The 16,291-nt window shown below is 37.5% G+C and overlaps 1 protein-coding gene across 2 annotated transcripts in view; it reads right to left on the minus strand.

Annotated features, from left to right (window-relative positions):
* Positions 1–2,172: 2,172 nt before the first annotated feature.
* The window catches only part of CDYL2 (chromodomain Y like 2), a 61,832-nt gene continuing 47,713 nt past the window's right edge, over positions 2,173–16,291 (minus strand). For both annotated transcript variants that reach the window (XM_030469763.1, XM_030469765.1), the window contains exons 4-7: positions 14,365–14,537; positions 9,559–9,769; positions 8,687–8,830; positions 2,173–6,675 (exon numbers count right to left, since the gene is read on the minus strand). In XM_030469763.1, the coding sequence (XP_030325623.1) occupies positions 6,517–6,675; positions 8,687–8,830; positions 9,559–9,769; positions 14,365–14,537 (687 nt within the window). In that variant the 3' untranslated portion in view covers positions 2,173–6,516. The remainder of the gene's footprint in view (positions 6,676–8,686; positions 8,831–9,558; positions 9,770–14,364; positions 14,538–16,291) is intronic.

Here is a 16,291-nt window from a genome sequence, read left to right on the forward strand (position 1 = left end):
TGCTCTTTGAAGAAGACGTCTACAAGGTATTCCCTGTACTATTACGGTGAAAGAGTTTGCTGTGGCATCTGTCAAACCACTTGGGTTGATCTAGAAGGAACTGAAGTCAGTAGGAAGATCTCCATGGTTTTTGGTGGCTTTTGGCTTGGATTTGCTGAATTTGTTCAAGTAACACCAGTGCCAGGAAGTGATAAAGGAAACACGATGCAGTTTAGCTTAGGATTTTTAAGTTACTAAAAAAAAACCCGTTCTCTTTTCCAAAAATGAAAATTCCATTCTTTCTCCCATAGTACTTTTGACAATGCCAGGTGAAAATTACTTTGTCAAGCCAGATGGATGTAATAATTGAACAAATTTTCTAATGGTTCTATTTTTATTATACATCTGTAATGAGCAAATTTTGTAAAACCAAGGAAAGAGTATAGATTAAAGCAAAGTGGTGCTAGCACAATGCAAATGGTTTGCACTCTAGAGTGGGCTGTTATTCTGGCTTTCTGAGTAATTTGAAACTCTCTCCGTGCTATGACTGTGGATTGGTTTTGCGGCTAAGTCAGACATCAGAGTCATGAACAGATGCATTGTTTTACTAAATTTTACCATCTTTCATGAAAAATAATGCACCAGGGAGGGGGGAATTCCTGGTGTTACAGGCCCAGAATTTCACCGTCTGTCTTTGTCCTCCTCAGCCAAACTGTCCCCTATTCCAACTTCTGAGACTTGATTTGCTTTGAGCTCCCCCAGTCTTTAAAATGGTGTCCTTCTGGTTTTCTCACGTGCTTTCATTTGTTTCAGAACCTCTCCCTGTTCATTCCGTATGTGATATTGTTTCTGTTCTTCAAAACTCAAAATGAAAATATGGCATGTCTTAATATATGCAGAGCTTTGACCTGTTTGAGTACTTTTTGTATCTTTGGCATTAATACCTGCCTGTTCTTTTATACATGCAATTCATAGACTAGTCTTTCATCTGCTTAAATTTGTAGACCTTTTTATATCTACTTAATGGGTTCCCCTTCCATGTAGTTTGTTCATGTATTAATTTACAGCAAGAAGGACTAACATTTATCTTGCTTTCAGAAACCTTGACAAAACATTTGGGTGGATTTTTTTAATTTTAAAGAATTTTTGTTTTCCTTTAAAGATGAATTATTTAAAATGAAATGCTCACACTGGCAATCTGTGTTAAGACCAGAACCTATCAATAAAACTGTTGGACAGGAATGGTGTCATACCCTGTTCATCATGTGCACATTGCTTACAGTCCAGTGCAAGCTACGGTAAGTTAGTTCCTGACAAGAGTCACCGCAATAAATAATTGGATTTGTTGATAGTGAAGCAAGACTAAATTGCTCAATCCTCTGCTCTAAATAGCTGACCACATTTTTTACTAACGGTGTCTGTCAGATTAAAGCTAGCCAATATAATTGCTAGGACATAGTTGCTCTCCTTTTAATCAAGTGTAGGTCATTTTTTCAGACCTTTTTGTACAGGTGGTTTGGGTAACACTGGCTCCCTGTAAAAATATCCTTCCTTTTCTACCCCTGGCAGAAGTAATTTACAGTTACTCTTCTAATCATGGGAGATACATGATTTGAAACAGCATTCATGGATGCTACAGCCAAACTATCACCTTATATACAAGAGACCCCATGCTGTCTATAACCACACAGGACCACAGGGTGACTCAGCTTCCCACTGCACCAACGGGATTCTGGGCTGAATCTTGGCCTCCCTGGCAAATACCACTTCAGTATCAAATTCCTTCATGTAGAGCTGAAATACTGTATGCAGTAGTTGGTTCTGAGCAGCTATGCTTTAGGTGACATGCAGGTATTAAATAGTAGAAGTGATAATGGTGGTAAAGGTGTCCTAGAAGTGTATTTATAAGACAGTTCCTGTCAGTTTTCTTGGATTTGATAATGAAATGATAAACAGATGGATCATGGTGGATGATTTCAGACAGTTCTTATGGAGTGTCTTTTAGTGCTCTGGTTTTTGCCCTTAAAAAAGGTTTTAAGTTTAATTTATCTTTTAAAAAGCCTGCTGTACACCTGCTTCCTTTGGAAAGGCCAGAGTCCATGAATAGCTTTACCATATACAATACAAGGGTCTGTGGCTACTACTTATCACATTCATTCTGACTCTGTAAAACTGAAGGTCACCGCATTGAAATGAAGTTTCAATATTTTTATTCAAAGCAGCTTCTCACAATGTATAAATACTGCATATTAACACACATGAAAAATACAACTTCTAAGGCACCCAGAAATGTGTCCATACACTAGTTACAGGACCATCAACAAATAAATTGTGTACAATTTGATCTAGACAGTCAATATTTGATAGAAGATACAAGTCCCTCAGTACTGTACCAGTTTCAGAAAATATTTACAACACTGTGACATAGGGGTGCCTGTACCCTTATAATATTATAATATGTACTCATCATTACAAATATTAAAAACTGTTTTAGTCTGTTCCATGGCATTTTGACAAAATAACTTAAGGGCCTAATTTGCAAAGTTCTACAATTAATTCTTTGTGCAAGTTCTGAAAATAAATTTACATTGACATAATTTGTGAATTTTTGGTTCTTTGCTTCATCTCAGAGGTTTGGTAATAAGCCTTACCAATAGACATGCCATCCTAGCTGAACGTCAGTCCTTTCCCAATAGGTCAGTGGATATATGTTTTCCCCTTACACTTGACATGGATGAGAATGCAGTGTTTGTAGCAGAAAGAGACTGATTTCCAGTATAAATGTCAAATCAGTTCACTGGCGAAGGAACTAATGCTTTGTTAGAATAATGCGATTCTTTGGTCCTTTGTTCTTATGGAAGGCATATTTTTATTCACTAAAAATTGAAATCCCGTCTGTGAGTAAGCAAGCTAGTGAATGACTTTCAGTGTAGTATTTAAAGTAGCAGTAAAGAGATTTAATATGGCTTAAAACATATGGTTAATTGGGCAGACACAGATAACACATCTAGGATACCGAGTACCCAAATGTACTATAAGATTGTCTATAAGTCTCTTATGTAAACTTCTTTAGTGTCTCCTAAAGAGCGCTGGCTTTAGCCAGATTTGACTTTTATAGACCCAGCCACACAAAGCCTGAGATAAACTACTGTGGTTGGGAGCACAAATGCACAGTTTATATATAACAAAGCCCATGCTGACAAGTCTACCTATGTTGTTCAGAAGAAACAACCCGTATTACCCTTTTCACAGGAAAAACTTAAGGCCCTGTACTCTGATTTGCTAACTTTCTTACAGCAATTATTTGGGGAAGTCCTTAGCACTACGTAAGCAATTTATGTAGCTTTAAAGATTTCTTGTACCTAATGGTAAGGCTTATTCACAAATGCAATAAAATTACATTTGAAAACTGTAAAGGCTGGCAAAATAATAAAAAAAACCCAAAACAAACCAAAACAAACCCCAACCAAAATTGTCTGTTTATCCCTACCATTGAAAGAGCATTTTATTCTAATGAAAAACTATTGGCACAAAACCATTATATTAGAGATTAAAAGAACAGTTAATAGTAGTGAAAAAGATTGCCTAAAACGCATACCCTAACCTACCACAGAAATATAAAAGTTTATATTCTGAAAATATATACTGTATTAAAGTTTGTAAGCTTATTCATTTAAACAGAAATGTACTGAAAGAGTAAACTAAGCAACACTTATCTACAGCAAAAATATACATGCAGGACAACACAAAATAAATTGCTTACCTTTAATATCTACAAATGCAAAACTGTAGGTTTTTAAAGATTGTACAAAACAATTTACACAAGAATAAAATAACATACTTAACAACAAATTGCATTTATAATCTTAAATACTGTGAATATTAGTAAAGGTACCCAGACTAATATGTACAGTACATCTAGATATCTGAATACCTAGTAAGGACAGAAACACAAGAGAAAATTGATTTCTGATCTTTAAATACTGGAAAAGAAGATTTTGATATTGTTATTACTCTTTTTGGAAGGGAAAATAGAGTCCATGAAAACTAGATTATAACTGTATAGATATGAATAATTAAAAATGTTAACTATGGTTAGCGCTTGCTTTAATGGAAAAATAATTATAGAAAAATGTATTTCAACCATTCCTTTGTCATAAAAAATGCTAAGATACAGATATCTGAAAATTCAGATGAAATGATGCAGTTTAAAGGTCTTAATTTGTGATTCTTCTCTGAAAATCTCATCTGGAAAGCATACCTTCACATTGCTGAGCAATTTCTCTACACCTATCTACAAAACCCAAGCATAGTATTGAAATAAACTTCCTAATGTCTTATTAGCACATGACTAGGAGTTATGGCTCTCTGGACGGGCATAAAGGAAATGAAAGAAATTGAAGAATCATGGTACTTTCCATTGCTTTTTTCTTTTCTTTCTTTGAAGTCACACGCTGGACTGTGCGAACACGTGCTCCGCATGTGAGTGGTTTCCATTTGAGTAACCCCTCTCATTTAATGCCATCCAGGTGACTCGTGTACACAGTGGCAGACCAGCGCATCCCATGGCCTTGACCCAGCCACGTCCCTGCACTATGTGGCCTTGCTGGCAGGTTGTGGACATAAGCAAGTATTAGTCTAAAACAAATGGTGCACCCATCACTTCAAATAGTTACTGAAAGAGTTCAGTTTCAGATGTTTAAAAGTTACTTGTTCTGATATTTCTTCCGTGAAAACCATTAAATGGGCTAATTAGAAGCCAGATTTTGTCTTTTTAGTAAAGAATTTCCATCAGAATTTCTGCCTTTAAAGTACTGATTTCCTTAAAATTCAGTGGTACAGTCAGGCTGTAGAAACAGCACTTCTAATTATTAAGAAAAAATAATGTTATATTAATGTGTTGAAGGTTACTGTGTACTGTAATCACCTTTAACTTTACAAAGGCTTTATTGAAACTCTTAATGGAAATACCAAGAGGGAGAAAACCTAGCGGCTTCAGTTGCAGACGTTTAAACCATAAGCAAGTAATTGAGCTGAAGGATGGAGACCAAGTGCACAAATCACAAAGCAAACAAATGTGAAAAGCTTCTCCTTCGAGAGGCGCTGGTTTGGGCACACTGCAAAGGCAGGGGGAGTCACAGAGCATGCTTGTGTTAGTTCCGTATTAATTGCTTCACTAACAAGAAAGAACTTGGAGATCCAGTGTTCAGGAGTCAGTCAGTGTCACTGAAAAGTACTAGGATCACGTTCTAAAAGAGCAGATTGGATTTTTGTCATTCATTGTGGACTGCTTTTATGGATAGCCCTAAATTCTTGTACCAGATGGTGGGGTGGCCAGATGTGGAGAGCAAAACAAAACCGCTCTCTCCCCTTAGTTCAATACCTAGCACCTTGTATAAACTGCTGGCCTACACCCAAAAGGCCTCCAGAGCAGGAATTATCTCACACCTGAGGAATCAGGGAACTGGACTAAGGCTCATAAGGAGTTGCTTTTAGACTTCAGACCAAAAGGGGCTGTTTAAACCTGAAAAACAGTACAATGCCACGTAACGGCACCACTCACCCTGTTACTGATATCCGGCTAACAGGAATATAGTAAACTTAAATAAAGCATCTCATTGGCAAGCCCTTCAATGCTCCTCAAGAAGGCAGAAAGTGAAGAGCGACTTAAGGGCGACTTGCTACTTCAGAATCCATTTTTTCCCCTTTAACCCTTGCAAATGAATCTATTCCATTTTTTTGTACAATTTTAAACACAGAGGAGCATGCATGTGGCTGGTTCTTTTACTGCCCACAGCAGTCTATGTGTGTCCTCTATATTCTTTATTTTTCTACACAATTTGCTGCTAAAATTGTGTTTGCATTCCCATGTGATGCCATTAATTCAGTCAAGGGTAGTATGTAAAATAAGATCTGTGACCACTAAACAGCTGAACATGAACACAAAATAAATAAGTTAAATAAATTCAACAAAGAAAAAAATCCTAGCAGTTTTTGTAAAACTAACTTTACATATTATACATATAAATTATCAGATTTTTCCATTACATTGTTAGAACTTACTTAGGAAAAAAAAAACAATCAAAATATTTCTAAAGCATGGTGTTTGGGTCTACAGAATATTGTGCTGACCCAGTTTTTAGATTGAGCCCTCTGTGTCAGCCCAGATGCGTGGCAACAGCAAGAATAAGTTAAGAAGGACAGACAAAATAAATCATTACAGATGGTGTGCCTTATTGGGCCTCAATGATGCTTCTCAGCACATGGAATGTATACTTTTACCTGGATGAGCAATGTGAAAGATGCAGCCCTCTGTAGAGATTATGTGCACTGAACAAGCCTGCCTACGTCTCGGTTACACAAAATCAGACCAGCTACAAGCAGCTGTGTAGCTCACAAGGAAATCGACACAACCATATGTATTAGGATACACTGTCACAAATTCCTCATTGATGCATTGCCTCTGCTTTTCAAACACAGGTAACATTTGACTCTGTTCACAACTGGAGCATTTTCTCTTTAAGTTAAGCCAACACATCAGACTTCATATATTTTGTCTTGCAGGTAGCTGAATAATGAATCCAGTCCTTTGGAAGAGCTCCACAGCTGTTTTAACATCTGACACTCTTTCTCATTCACATCTTCAAGTCCAGATTTCAGGAAGCTCCGCACGAGACATTTGGACTCTTCCAACACCTAAAGCCAAAATATCACTCAGTATCTCATTTTGCATCTGAAAAAGTTATTACGGATAATGGCGTGAACAGAATTTTTACACTACTAACTCTGTTTTACAATTTAAATAACTCCTTTGGGCACAGAAACTAGATTTGATTTACAGCCATAACTCCACTTGCTGATAGTCAGCATCTTTAAGAATTAAGGACTTCTGAAGTTTATGTGGTAGTGCCAACATTTTTAAAAGGAATGAAAGACCTTGGTTTATTAAAGCTGTGAAGCACCAGACAGAGCTGAAAATGTTACCCCTTGAAATGAAAATGTGTGAGGCATGATATACTGGCTACCTGCTTTCTGGAAGATAGTCTTTAAGGTTACAGAGATTGGAAACCCCAGTGTGGATGTCCATCATCTTTAACAATTTTCCCTCATGTATCATTTGCCTATCAAAATAGAGATGAATAGAAAATGGCCTTTACTGCAAATACCTTTTATTTCCTAAACCCATTTTTAAACACAGATTGCAGCCTTTAAAACCCTTTTTGAAACATGTAATGTGTATGCACCTCACAAAGAACTTAACTAGTCAAACAAAACCATTAATAATTCATACCTTGCTGATTTTTTGAGGGTAGAAGATTTAATGTGAACTAATGCAGTGTTTATGGTAAGGGAGATGCACACTCCCCACTCAGCTTTGTCAACACCTACATGCTAAGCCCAGTTCTTATCAAGTTTAGGTTACAGCACTGCTATTCCAAAGTAGTATTTCTCTTTAACTCAAGTAGATGGTGTTAATTGCAAATCCTGGGGCCTGTGTGTTCTTTTTGGTCTGTTTGTGAACAAGTATCCACAGTGAACTCGGATGAGCTCATCATATTCATTGTTTTTGTGACTTCAGCCTGATTTGCATTTAGGATCTCAGAAAGTAAATCTTGTCTCCGAGACTTTTAACTCTCATCTTTGTCCACAAGTTAGCACCAGTCTTTCTAACAGGTCTCAATAGAAAATTCCCTTGACAGCCAGGAACAGTGAAGGAAGGAATAATTCACAATGAAGCCCAGAGTTTTTCCCAACTCATATAATACACGTTATATCAGCATGATCAAATAAGCTTATGCTACACTTCCAGAGAGTTTCATTCTGAATGTCTTTTCAGAAGATCTAATCTACACTTCATTTAATTAAAAATCTTCTACGTCTCTACCTTCTCTTTTACAACAGATCTCTTAAATGGAGGGATGCTAAGAGTTTCAGGCATAAGAAGTATAGCTAGAAATCACAACAGTGTGCACTTCAGCTACAGCAGTTTTATTGCAGCCAGTATCACTTTCTTCACTTTGAGCATTTTGTTTTTTTTAAACAAGGATGTGCACAGAATAGGAGTGTATTTGCCTGAAGGGAAAAACCTTAGGAAGTAAAAATAGGAAAGGATTTTCTTTCAACTTCAATGTACACAAAAGGGAAGTTATAATACACTGTGACCAGACTGTGTTCAAATCCCTCTGTGTCTGGATCTCACCTCTCCTTCACAGCAGAGCTTAGCTGGCACTATTCTACCCTTCTGGTGCCTTCTTCTGCACATTCTGCAGAATCAGGAACTATGCAGGTGCAGAGAAAAAGGCAGATTCAGTTGAAATGTAGCAGGCTAGGACATTGTGAGAGTCAAATCTATTTTCTTACTGTCCTTCCTTACTGGCCCTACAGAGATTTCCCAGTCCAGTTGTATCGTTTCAGTCTCTTCCACCTTCATGAAGGAAACCTATGCCACAATCCCCTTTCAAAATCTGGGGCAAGGAAGTTCCACTCATATTGATTAAATGTGAAGATGGTGAAAGAAAATAACTCTCCCTGCCCCTGAAAAATGAGAAACTCCATGAGCTCATGGATCTCTATCCAGATTCTCTGTTATTAGCCTTCTTTCACAAGTATGGTTGTGGAAACTGAGGACCCACCATGTGATGAGCCTTTGGAGCACACCTTACTTCTGTGAAATGTAGTTTAATCACAAAGGAGTTTGATTTCTTACCACTGCACTGCAGGATGCCATTTCTTTCACTCGTAGCATCACTTCTTGGCTAAACGTTGTTGGCCAAAATACTTGTGACACTAGTCCTCTGCTGCAGGCTTCCTGTGCTGTCAGCTTTCTCCCACAGAACAACATTTCATTGGCCTGTGAAATCAAAAGATTACTTGTGATTGTGTGTTATCATTCTCTTAAAGGTTCTTCCATACGTGCCTGCTATTTTCAGGATTAAATTTACAAATGGTCTCCTGTATCTTTCCATACTGCAAAACACTTTAAAAGAGTTTCGGTAGCTATTTAAGGATTGTACAGGTGGCCAGAGCACAGCATGGGTTTCATTTAAGAGAAATGTGCTGGCATGCATGATGAATCTGTATTGCTGATTTTACGAGAGTAACTGTCAGTACTACTGTGCCAAGAGCCACGGATCTTAGTATAAAATACTCTGTGGGGCAAATTCTGCTTTGTTATACTGCTAGAAACTAAGCAACCTTACTGGAATTACTATGGATTGTCTTTAGAGAGCAGAGGGCAGTTTCTTGGTCTGTTACTGCACAATCCTACCATGGTACAGACAAGAACTCTGTAACACTACTCTGCTAATGCATTACTTCCCCTTTTCTACCATGATCTTGACACTTTTTGGTTTTTCAACCTGTGTTCAATCTTTCTTGTGTACAGCATGTGTAATACACTGAATTCTGAGGTCATTTTGTGGTAAGAAGTTGGTAGCGATTAGATGAACTTCCCAGAGATTTCATTTCTATTCATGACAATTAAGAGAAACAGTTGTTTTCTGCTTTACTTTTTATAAAGAGAAAGAAGAGCATGGATTTAAGAAAGGTTCTTCAGCAAACCGAGGTGGAAAACCTTACCAGTGCAACCCCCAAAATTTGTGGGAATGTGTATGATGAGCAGCCAGCTGGAGTGAGTCGGATTGTTGCATATGGTGTCTGAAACCATGCCTTCTCACTTGCCCAAACGATATCACATAGTGGTAAAATAGAAGCTCCTAACCCAAGAGCAGGGCCGTTGATAGCAACCACAATGGGCTTCTTAAACTGAATAAAAGCTTTTACAAAATCCCTAAAATAAAAAATAAAATAAAGAACTTGAATACTCAGAAGTAACACTGAGATAAATATGCAAACTTAAAGTACTTAATCTGAAAACAAATTAGAACCACAGATGAACACAATAAATGCCATGGCCCAGTTTTATGAGGTCAGAATTGCAAGATACTTTCCAGTTTGCACATGGAAAAGTTTGCTTATATTTAGTTATTTAATCTTTTGAGTACTTGGGGTATTAAATAGCTTTGTGTATGTTGTATGTGAACTGATTAATTGGAATGCACTGACTTTTTGCAGTGTTTGGTTAGGTTGTTTTACTTCTGGAATAGTAATTCCTGAGTTCGTACACATAGTGCTTCTCAGTTTGCTCCACAATGGCTAGTATGGATTCTGATGATCTGGTTTGGTTAACTTGATGAACATATTATAGCGTGAAAGAGAGAAACCTCATAGGTGGATCGATGAATAGTCATTTTCTAAGCTCTCTTAAGACTCTATGTCAGATGTTACTTCAAGTTCCATCCATGGATTGGGAGACAGTAAATGTTTCTGGCACACAAGCAGAAAGAACAAGACCCACAAGGGCAGTCAGAGAGAGAGAGAGAAATGTCTGAACAGTGAAAAAATTAGCCAAGCGATCTGTTGGGTCTTCACTGCAAATGTCTTTGGCAAAGACATAACAAAGTAGATGCCCTTGCCTGCACAACAGTAAATGTGAGGCGATGGGAAATAATGGGGAGCTAAATGTGATCAGATTCATCCGGATGAACTAACTAGAACATGTTAAATTCTGTGCAGTGAGGAGATATTTAAAATAAGCTACCTACCAGCAACGGTGGAAAGACATCTGTTGAACGGAACAGCCTATACCCCAATTAGGAAAAAGCATGAGTGTAATTGTGGGCAAATTATGGGCTCCAGCAGCTCAGTGCACAGCAGGTACATGGAGGGAAATGAGATGCTCAATTACTTTAGAAAAGAGACATGTATAAATCAAATTCAAAACAAAAGAGGAGAGTCTGTTCCTGCACTGGTTCACACAAAGAGCGCATCTCCACTGACAGATTTGAGGAAAGAACATTTTGTCAAATGTGCCCTTTGATGGGTTGTGGCTCTGGCACTGAGGTCAAAAAGACCCAGATTTCTGTATTTGAGAGCAGGGGCTGTGCCTGGCAGGTTAGAGTGCCCATCCGGCAAAAAATGGAAAAGATACCAAAGAGAAGTGTTTATGGAGCAAGTGCATTGCCTGTATTTTAAATGAAACAAAGATGCCGAGGCAAGCCAGCATTACACATCCAATGAATGAGTTCTGGTTTTCAGGCTACCTAGTAAGATGTTGATTTTTGAGCATGGCAAAATAGATATTCATGGGTTTGATGCAGCTCTCTTCACACTGTGAGCAGTAAAACAGAAGATCAGCGGCAAGACAAAGAGAGTGAAATAAGGAACTTATTTGGCCTTTGAAGACCGTTTCTTTCTAGAAACTGGGTTATGAAGAGTTGTGGTTCATTTTTGTTTGCAGAAGCAAGGCTGTTCCCTTATCTTGTTATTTCTTCTTCTGTTTAAGGTTGAGTAATGACTGTGGATCACATCCCCTTAATTCCAGAATTTTGACAGCCTTAGTAAGTGAGCCTTCCAAGTAGGACTACAGATGGGAACAGGGATGTGATAAATTATAGGTAAAAAAGAGCAAACTATGGATAAATGCTGACAGCAGATCTGAGGACCATGTGGAGGCAGAAGAAAACAGTGTGGTGGAGGAAAACAGGAAGGATGTGTTGATAAATGGGACTGGGAGCGAATACGGAAAAACAATTAGGAATGTGCAGAGAAACCAGTTAGATGATGGGAAGGAAGAACAAAGCAGAACACACTAGTGAAGGGAAAGGGCTAAAGGAAATGTGAAATCTTCATATGAGTGAGCAAGGAAGGGAGCATCTGGAGATGGGGAAAGAGTGGAACAGAACACTGAGAAGACACAATGAGCCTCTGTCACGAGGGAAGGATGGGAGCACAGAGGATGGTACCATGGATGGGTGTGGAACATGCTACCTCTAGGATGGAGTAGAAGGCTATGATATTGGGAGCTTAGGAGGGGAACAAATGCCTGCATTTGGCCTACAGAAGCTGCAGTGTCCATCACTCCAATTATCTGTGTTCCCTGTTTGGTAAGTTATCTGTTTCAGTGAATTGTCTTTGTACTCAGAACCTGGCACGCTTCTACATCTCTGAACCGTAAGTTTACACCTGTAGTTTCTGGGCTACAAGATCCTTCTTTTGATTCAAGGCAGTCTTTGAAGAGGACTTAGAATTGTAACTGTTGTTCCACAATAGAGCCAGAAGCTCAAAGACAGGAAAAAGTCACATGCCGAAGGCTTCTGGTTTTGCTAGAGGATGTCTGGGAAGTTGAACATCAAATACACTTTGGGATGCTGCAGGCCAGGGCTCGTAAGTACGTCAAAGGCTATAAAGAAGTTGAGTGAACAAAGTCATCCTTCTCTGTTTTCTTCTGAGCACACCCAGAATTTTATGCATCAGGCCACATAAGGACAACAACTGACTGATGATGTGAGACTGATGCTGGGAATGCCTTCCAATGGGGCTTTCTCCTGCTGGGCTCTGTAGGCTACATACATGCAGCTATAGTGCAGTCTCTCTGTCTGCCTCTTCCCTGCTCCCGGAACGCAACGCCAGACACACATCTGGATGGTGGCAGCTCGGGCTGATGGATCTATGTTCAGTACCTGCAGAGGAGCTACAAGATAACGCACAAGCCCCAAAGGCAGCGGATGAGGACAAGGGCCAAATGAATAAGTCATTCATATAAGATGAATATAGATGATGGGTATTTAATCTTCATTTTTGAGTTGTGATCACTGTATGAGATGCATACTTCAGAAAGTGGAAACATACAGTAATCGAGACTTTAATTTCATTTTGATACAAGTCTAACTTGATGTACAGCAGTGGCAGAGACCTGTTAATGTGTTTGAGGACATCCTAACCACTGAAAAAGCAAAGTGTATGTTTTTTTTTCTACTCTTATTACAGTATATTTTCCATGAGTTGAGTCCTTTGTTCACACAAAGCACAGAAAGTGCTAAATGGAAAACGTAGTGTATTGTTTCCAGAAGTACAATAAAAATCTATTTCCAGTGGGCCTGAAGCCGATGTTCTTGACAAGGAGCAACACATTGTACCAGTATTTCACAAGTGTTCTGTGAGTCCAAGGATAGAAAAACTGAGTATTATAGTCTATTTTATACTCATTTATATGTTGAATTGATAAGTATAACTGTATTTTAAATGTGTGTGGATAAATGTATACATATATAACAATACCTAGCTACATGAATAATATTTACATGAATAATATTAAATTTGTGTCTCCTAATGCAGTGTGAGCATGTCTGTGTTTTCAAACAAAAATAGTGATTTTCTTTCCTCGCTTATTTTGGTTCCACATTATTTAAAATCCCTCACATTAAAGTAAAAAATAAATTAGGATGTTTCCTCCAAGGGGTTTTTCCTTTTTTAACTATCACTACATGATATTCATGCATAGCTAGGGTCTTAAAAACAGGTTAAAATTTGTTATAAGTTAATTTTAAATTATTTCAAAATAATTACTACTTTGAGAATTTCAAAAGTATTAAACTGAATCCAAACTGATCTGCAGTAGTTTTAACCAAGATAATTGGTGGTTAATACATGTCATGTAATAACTAAACCCGATCTTACGTTATACTAGCATATGCAAAGATAGATCTGTTGTAAAACAAATTCTTTAATACTGCTTCATAGAATTGTTGCATAAAATTCTAAAGCTCTCGGAAGAGTAATATTTATTTGTAGAAAGTGGGGAGACAAAAATATGGACCAAACCCTCTCCTGGTACAGACTGGTGAAATACCATTGGCTTTAGTGGAGTGATGCTGATTTATACCGGAAGATCTGCCAAATATGTATAAAAAAATACCTTGTGGATAATGGAAATATTTGGTGATATATTGTGCAGATTGATTTGTAGACTGCATGTCATAAACCTTGCATTTCTATTAAGGTAATGTGATTTATATATAAGGAAAGTCACATTTTAGTTATGAAAATAAAACTACATTTACATATATATTAAGTCATTTAAGAAAAAGAGTGGAGACCCTTCTAATAAGGTTCTGAAATACAGTGGCAGACTGCTATTTCAACAGAATATGAGTAAGCCATGGGTTCTTGTTTGTACTGAAATTCATTACAATGATGAACATCAAAACAACTAAAGTATCTGCCTTTCAGGAACCACTTTAGAACATGATGCAATAACTAATTTGGATAAACAACAAAGTTGTATTTGAATTTGGAGGAATGATTTCAAATATTAAATACAGAGAATTGGAAAAAAAGGAATCCCTGTGGATATCAGCACTGGAGTGAAATGTGCATTGTCTTCTAACATTGAGAAGGTCCAAGGTTCTTACTGAACAAATTTGTAGGACTATAATTAGAATGCAATCAACACTTACATACACAACATTTTTTGGACCTGATAAATATCTTTATAATCACACACTGCATTTCATAATTTAGAGATCATAGGTAAGCTTGGGTCACCTTATAGCTTCTGCAATCCTAGTGCTTTCCTTTCTTCTGTCATTGGATAACCTGCCAATTAAATATGAGTAATCTAGGCCACTACAGAATACACTTCCCACTGCGCTGAGAAGTAAGAGTTTACTGTCATCAGCTGATGCATTGCACAATGCTCTCCGAACTTCCTTCATGATCTGTGGATAAAGAAAAGTAAACAATTCGACATGCATGCCGTTGCAATATCATTTCCCTAGTTTTACAAACCTTATTGTTTTTGAGAGACTTAAATTTTGGGCACTATTAATACTTACATCAATTATATATATATTTATCTAATTTTAACATACTTAGAATGAGAACACTAAGAGTTTACAAAATATTTTGTATTTGGAAGTGCTTTGTTGATGATGACTAATTCAAAGAGTTTTTAGTACTTGGCTGTTCTTTGCTTTTTGCTATGGGAAATTCTAGCCAGCTTATGCTATCTGGTTGCAATTTGATAATTTCAAAAATCACTTTTTTGTTTTCATTGGGTATATTCAGTGGAGAGAGAGATATATATATTTCATCGCTGTTTCTTCAGTAAAATGGGTATCACAACAATAACCTATTATCCTCAACAGGCTGTGAGCAAAATCTATAAACGCCAGTTTTCAGTTCTTCAACTATTTTGGTTTATATGACTTTAACCAGAGCAAAGCAGGACAAGAGGACATCACACACATCAACATGACAAATATTCATTTTTCTGTGTTCAATGATGTTATTAAAGTCTACAAAAGTTAGAGCAAAAAAAGCCACTTGAAAGAGAGACATTTCTACTCTGATTTACTAGATAAAGCTAACAGTTGCACCATAAATCAAACCTAATCAAAATCTATACAGAACTTAACTGCTGGTATTGTAAGAAAACGGCCTTTCATCTTCTTACAATGAGCAGAGAATTGTTTCCCTAATGATTTTTAGAAGGAAATATTATTTCATGAACTTCTGATGGTAACTTCTTGTTTGGTCACCATTCAGCATGGTTTGTTCAGCTGTTACTGATTTCAGCTACTTCAGCTTCCTCTCTTCCCTTCAGTGATTTGTTCCTTACTTGAAGGGCCATGAGTTCATCAAGTGTGACATGTCCTATGCTTAAACATACTCATATGTCAAAGTATCTCCTATAGACAGGGTCCTGTTGAGTCAATTTTTTCTCTTTTGTACTGCAAGATTTGCTGTTAGCATAAATTTAGGTAAAAGATAGCAAAATGTGGTTGGGGAATTAAATATGGTTTCCATGTGAGAGAAACCCAAGATTTTAGGCTTTGTTAGTATTTTTGTTCACTACTTTCTGTTTCCAAAAATACTTTAGATCTCTGAAATGACTTATTTAAGAACTGTCCCTGAACACGTAAGCTTTATTTATACAAAAACTTACAGGTTTTTTATTGGAAATCCTGTGGCTTGTGAGACCAAGCTTGAACCAGTATGTTCAAACTCTGCAGTGTAGTGCTACCTGCCTGCTTTCCATACATGTTTGCATACAAATGACTGCTACTGGCTGCTGAAACCAGGACAGGAGAAAACAGGTTCTGAACTTCTCAAGGCTTCACTTTCATAAGTGCACTTCAGAACGCCTGTAATACCGAGTATGTGACAGTGGGTGGAAGTGAAGTAATTAAAAGCACCAGAATCTGGAAGTGTATTTGAAATTCTTGTGCAGGTACGAAAATGTCATCAGCGATTTTACAAGTATGGTGTAATCCCAGAGTCTCAGAGGCTGTGTCAGCCCTCAGTTGGTAAAAACACAGCAAAACTGCACATTTTGTAAAGGGGAAACAGAAGGAAACCCCCTAAAACCTCTGTTCAAAGTTAAAAAACAAACTTGAGAAGGTGGTAGATGTTAGAATACAAAAAGACATGTATTTTGATATTCCTAGTTCCGTGTGAATGCAAGATTGTC

The sequence above is a fragment of the Strigops habroptila genome, chromosome Z, assembly GCF_004027225.2.
Source record: "Strigops habroptila isolate Jane chromosome Z, bStrHab1.2.pri, whole genome shotgun sequence".
Taxonomy (NCBI): Eukaryota; Metazoa; Chordata; class Aves; order Psittaciformes; family Psittacidae; genus Strigops; species Strigops habroptila.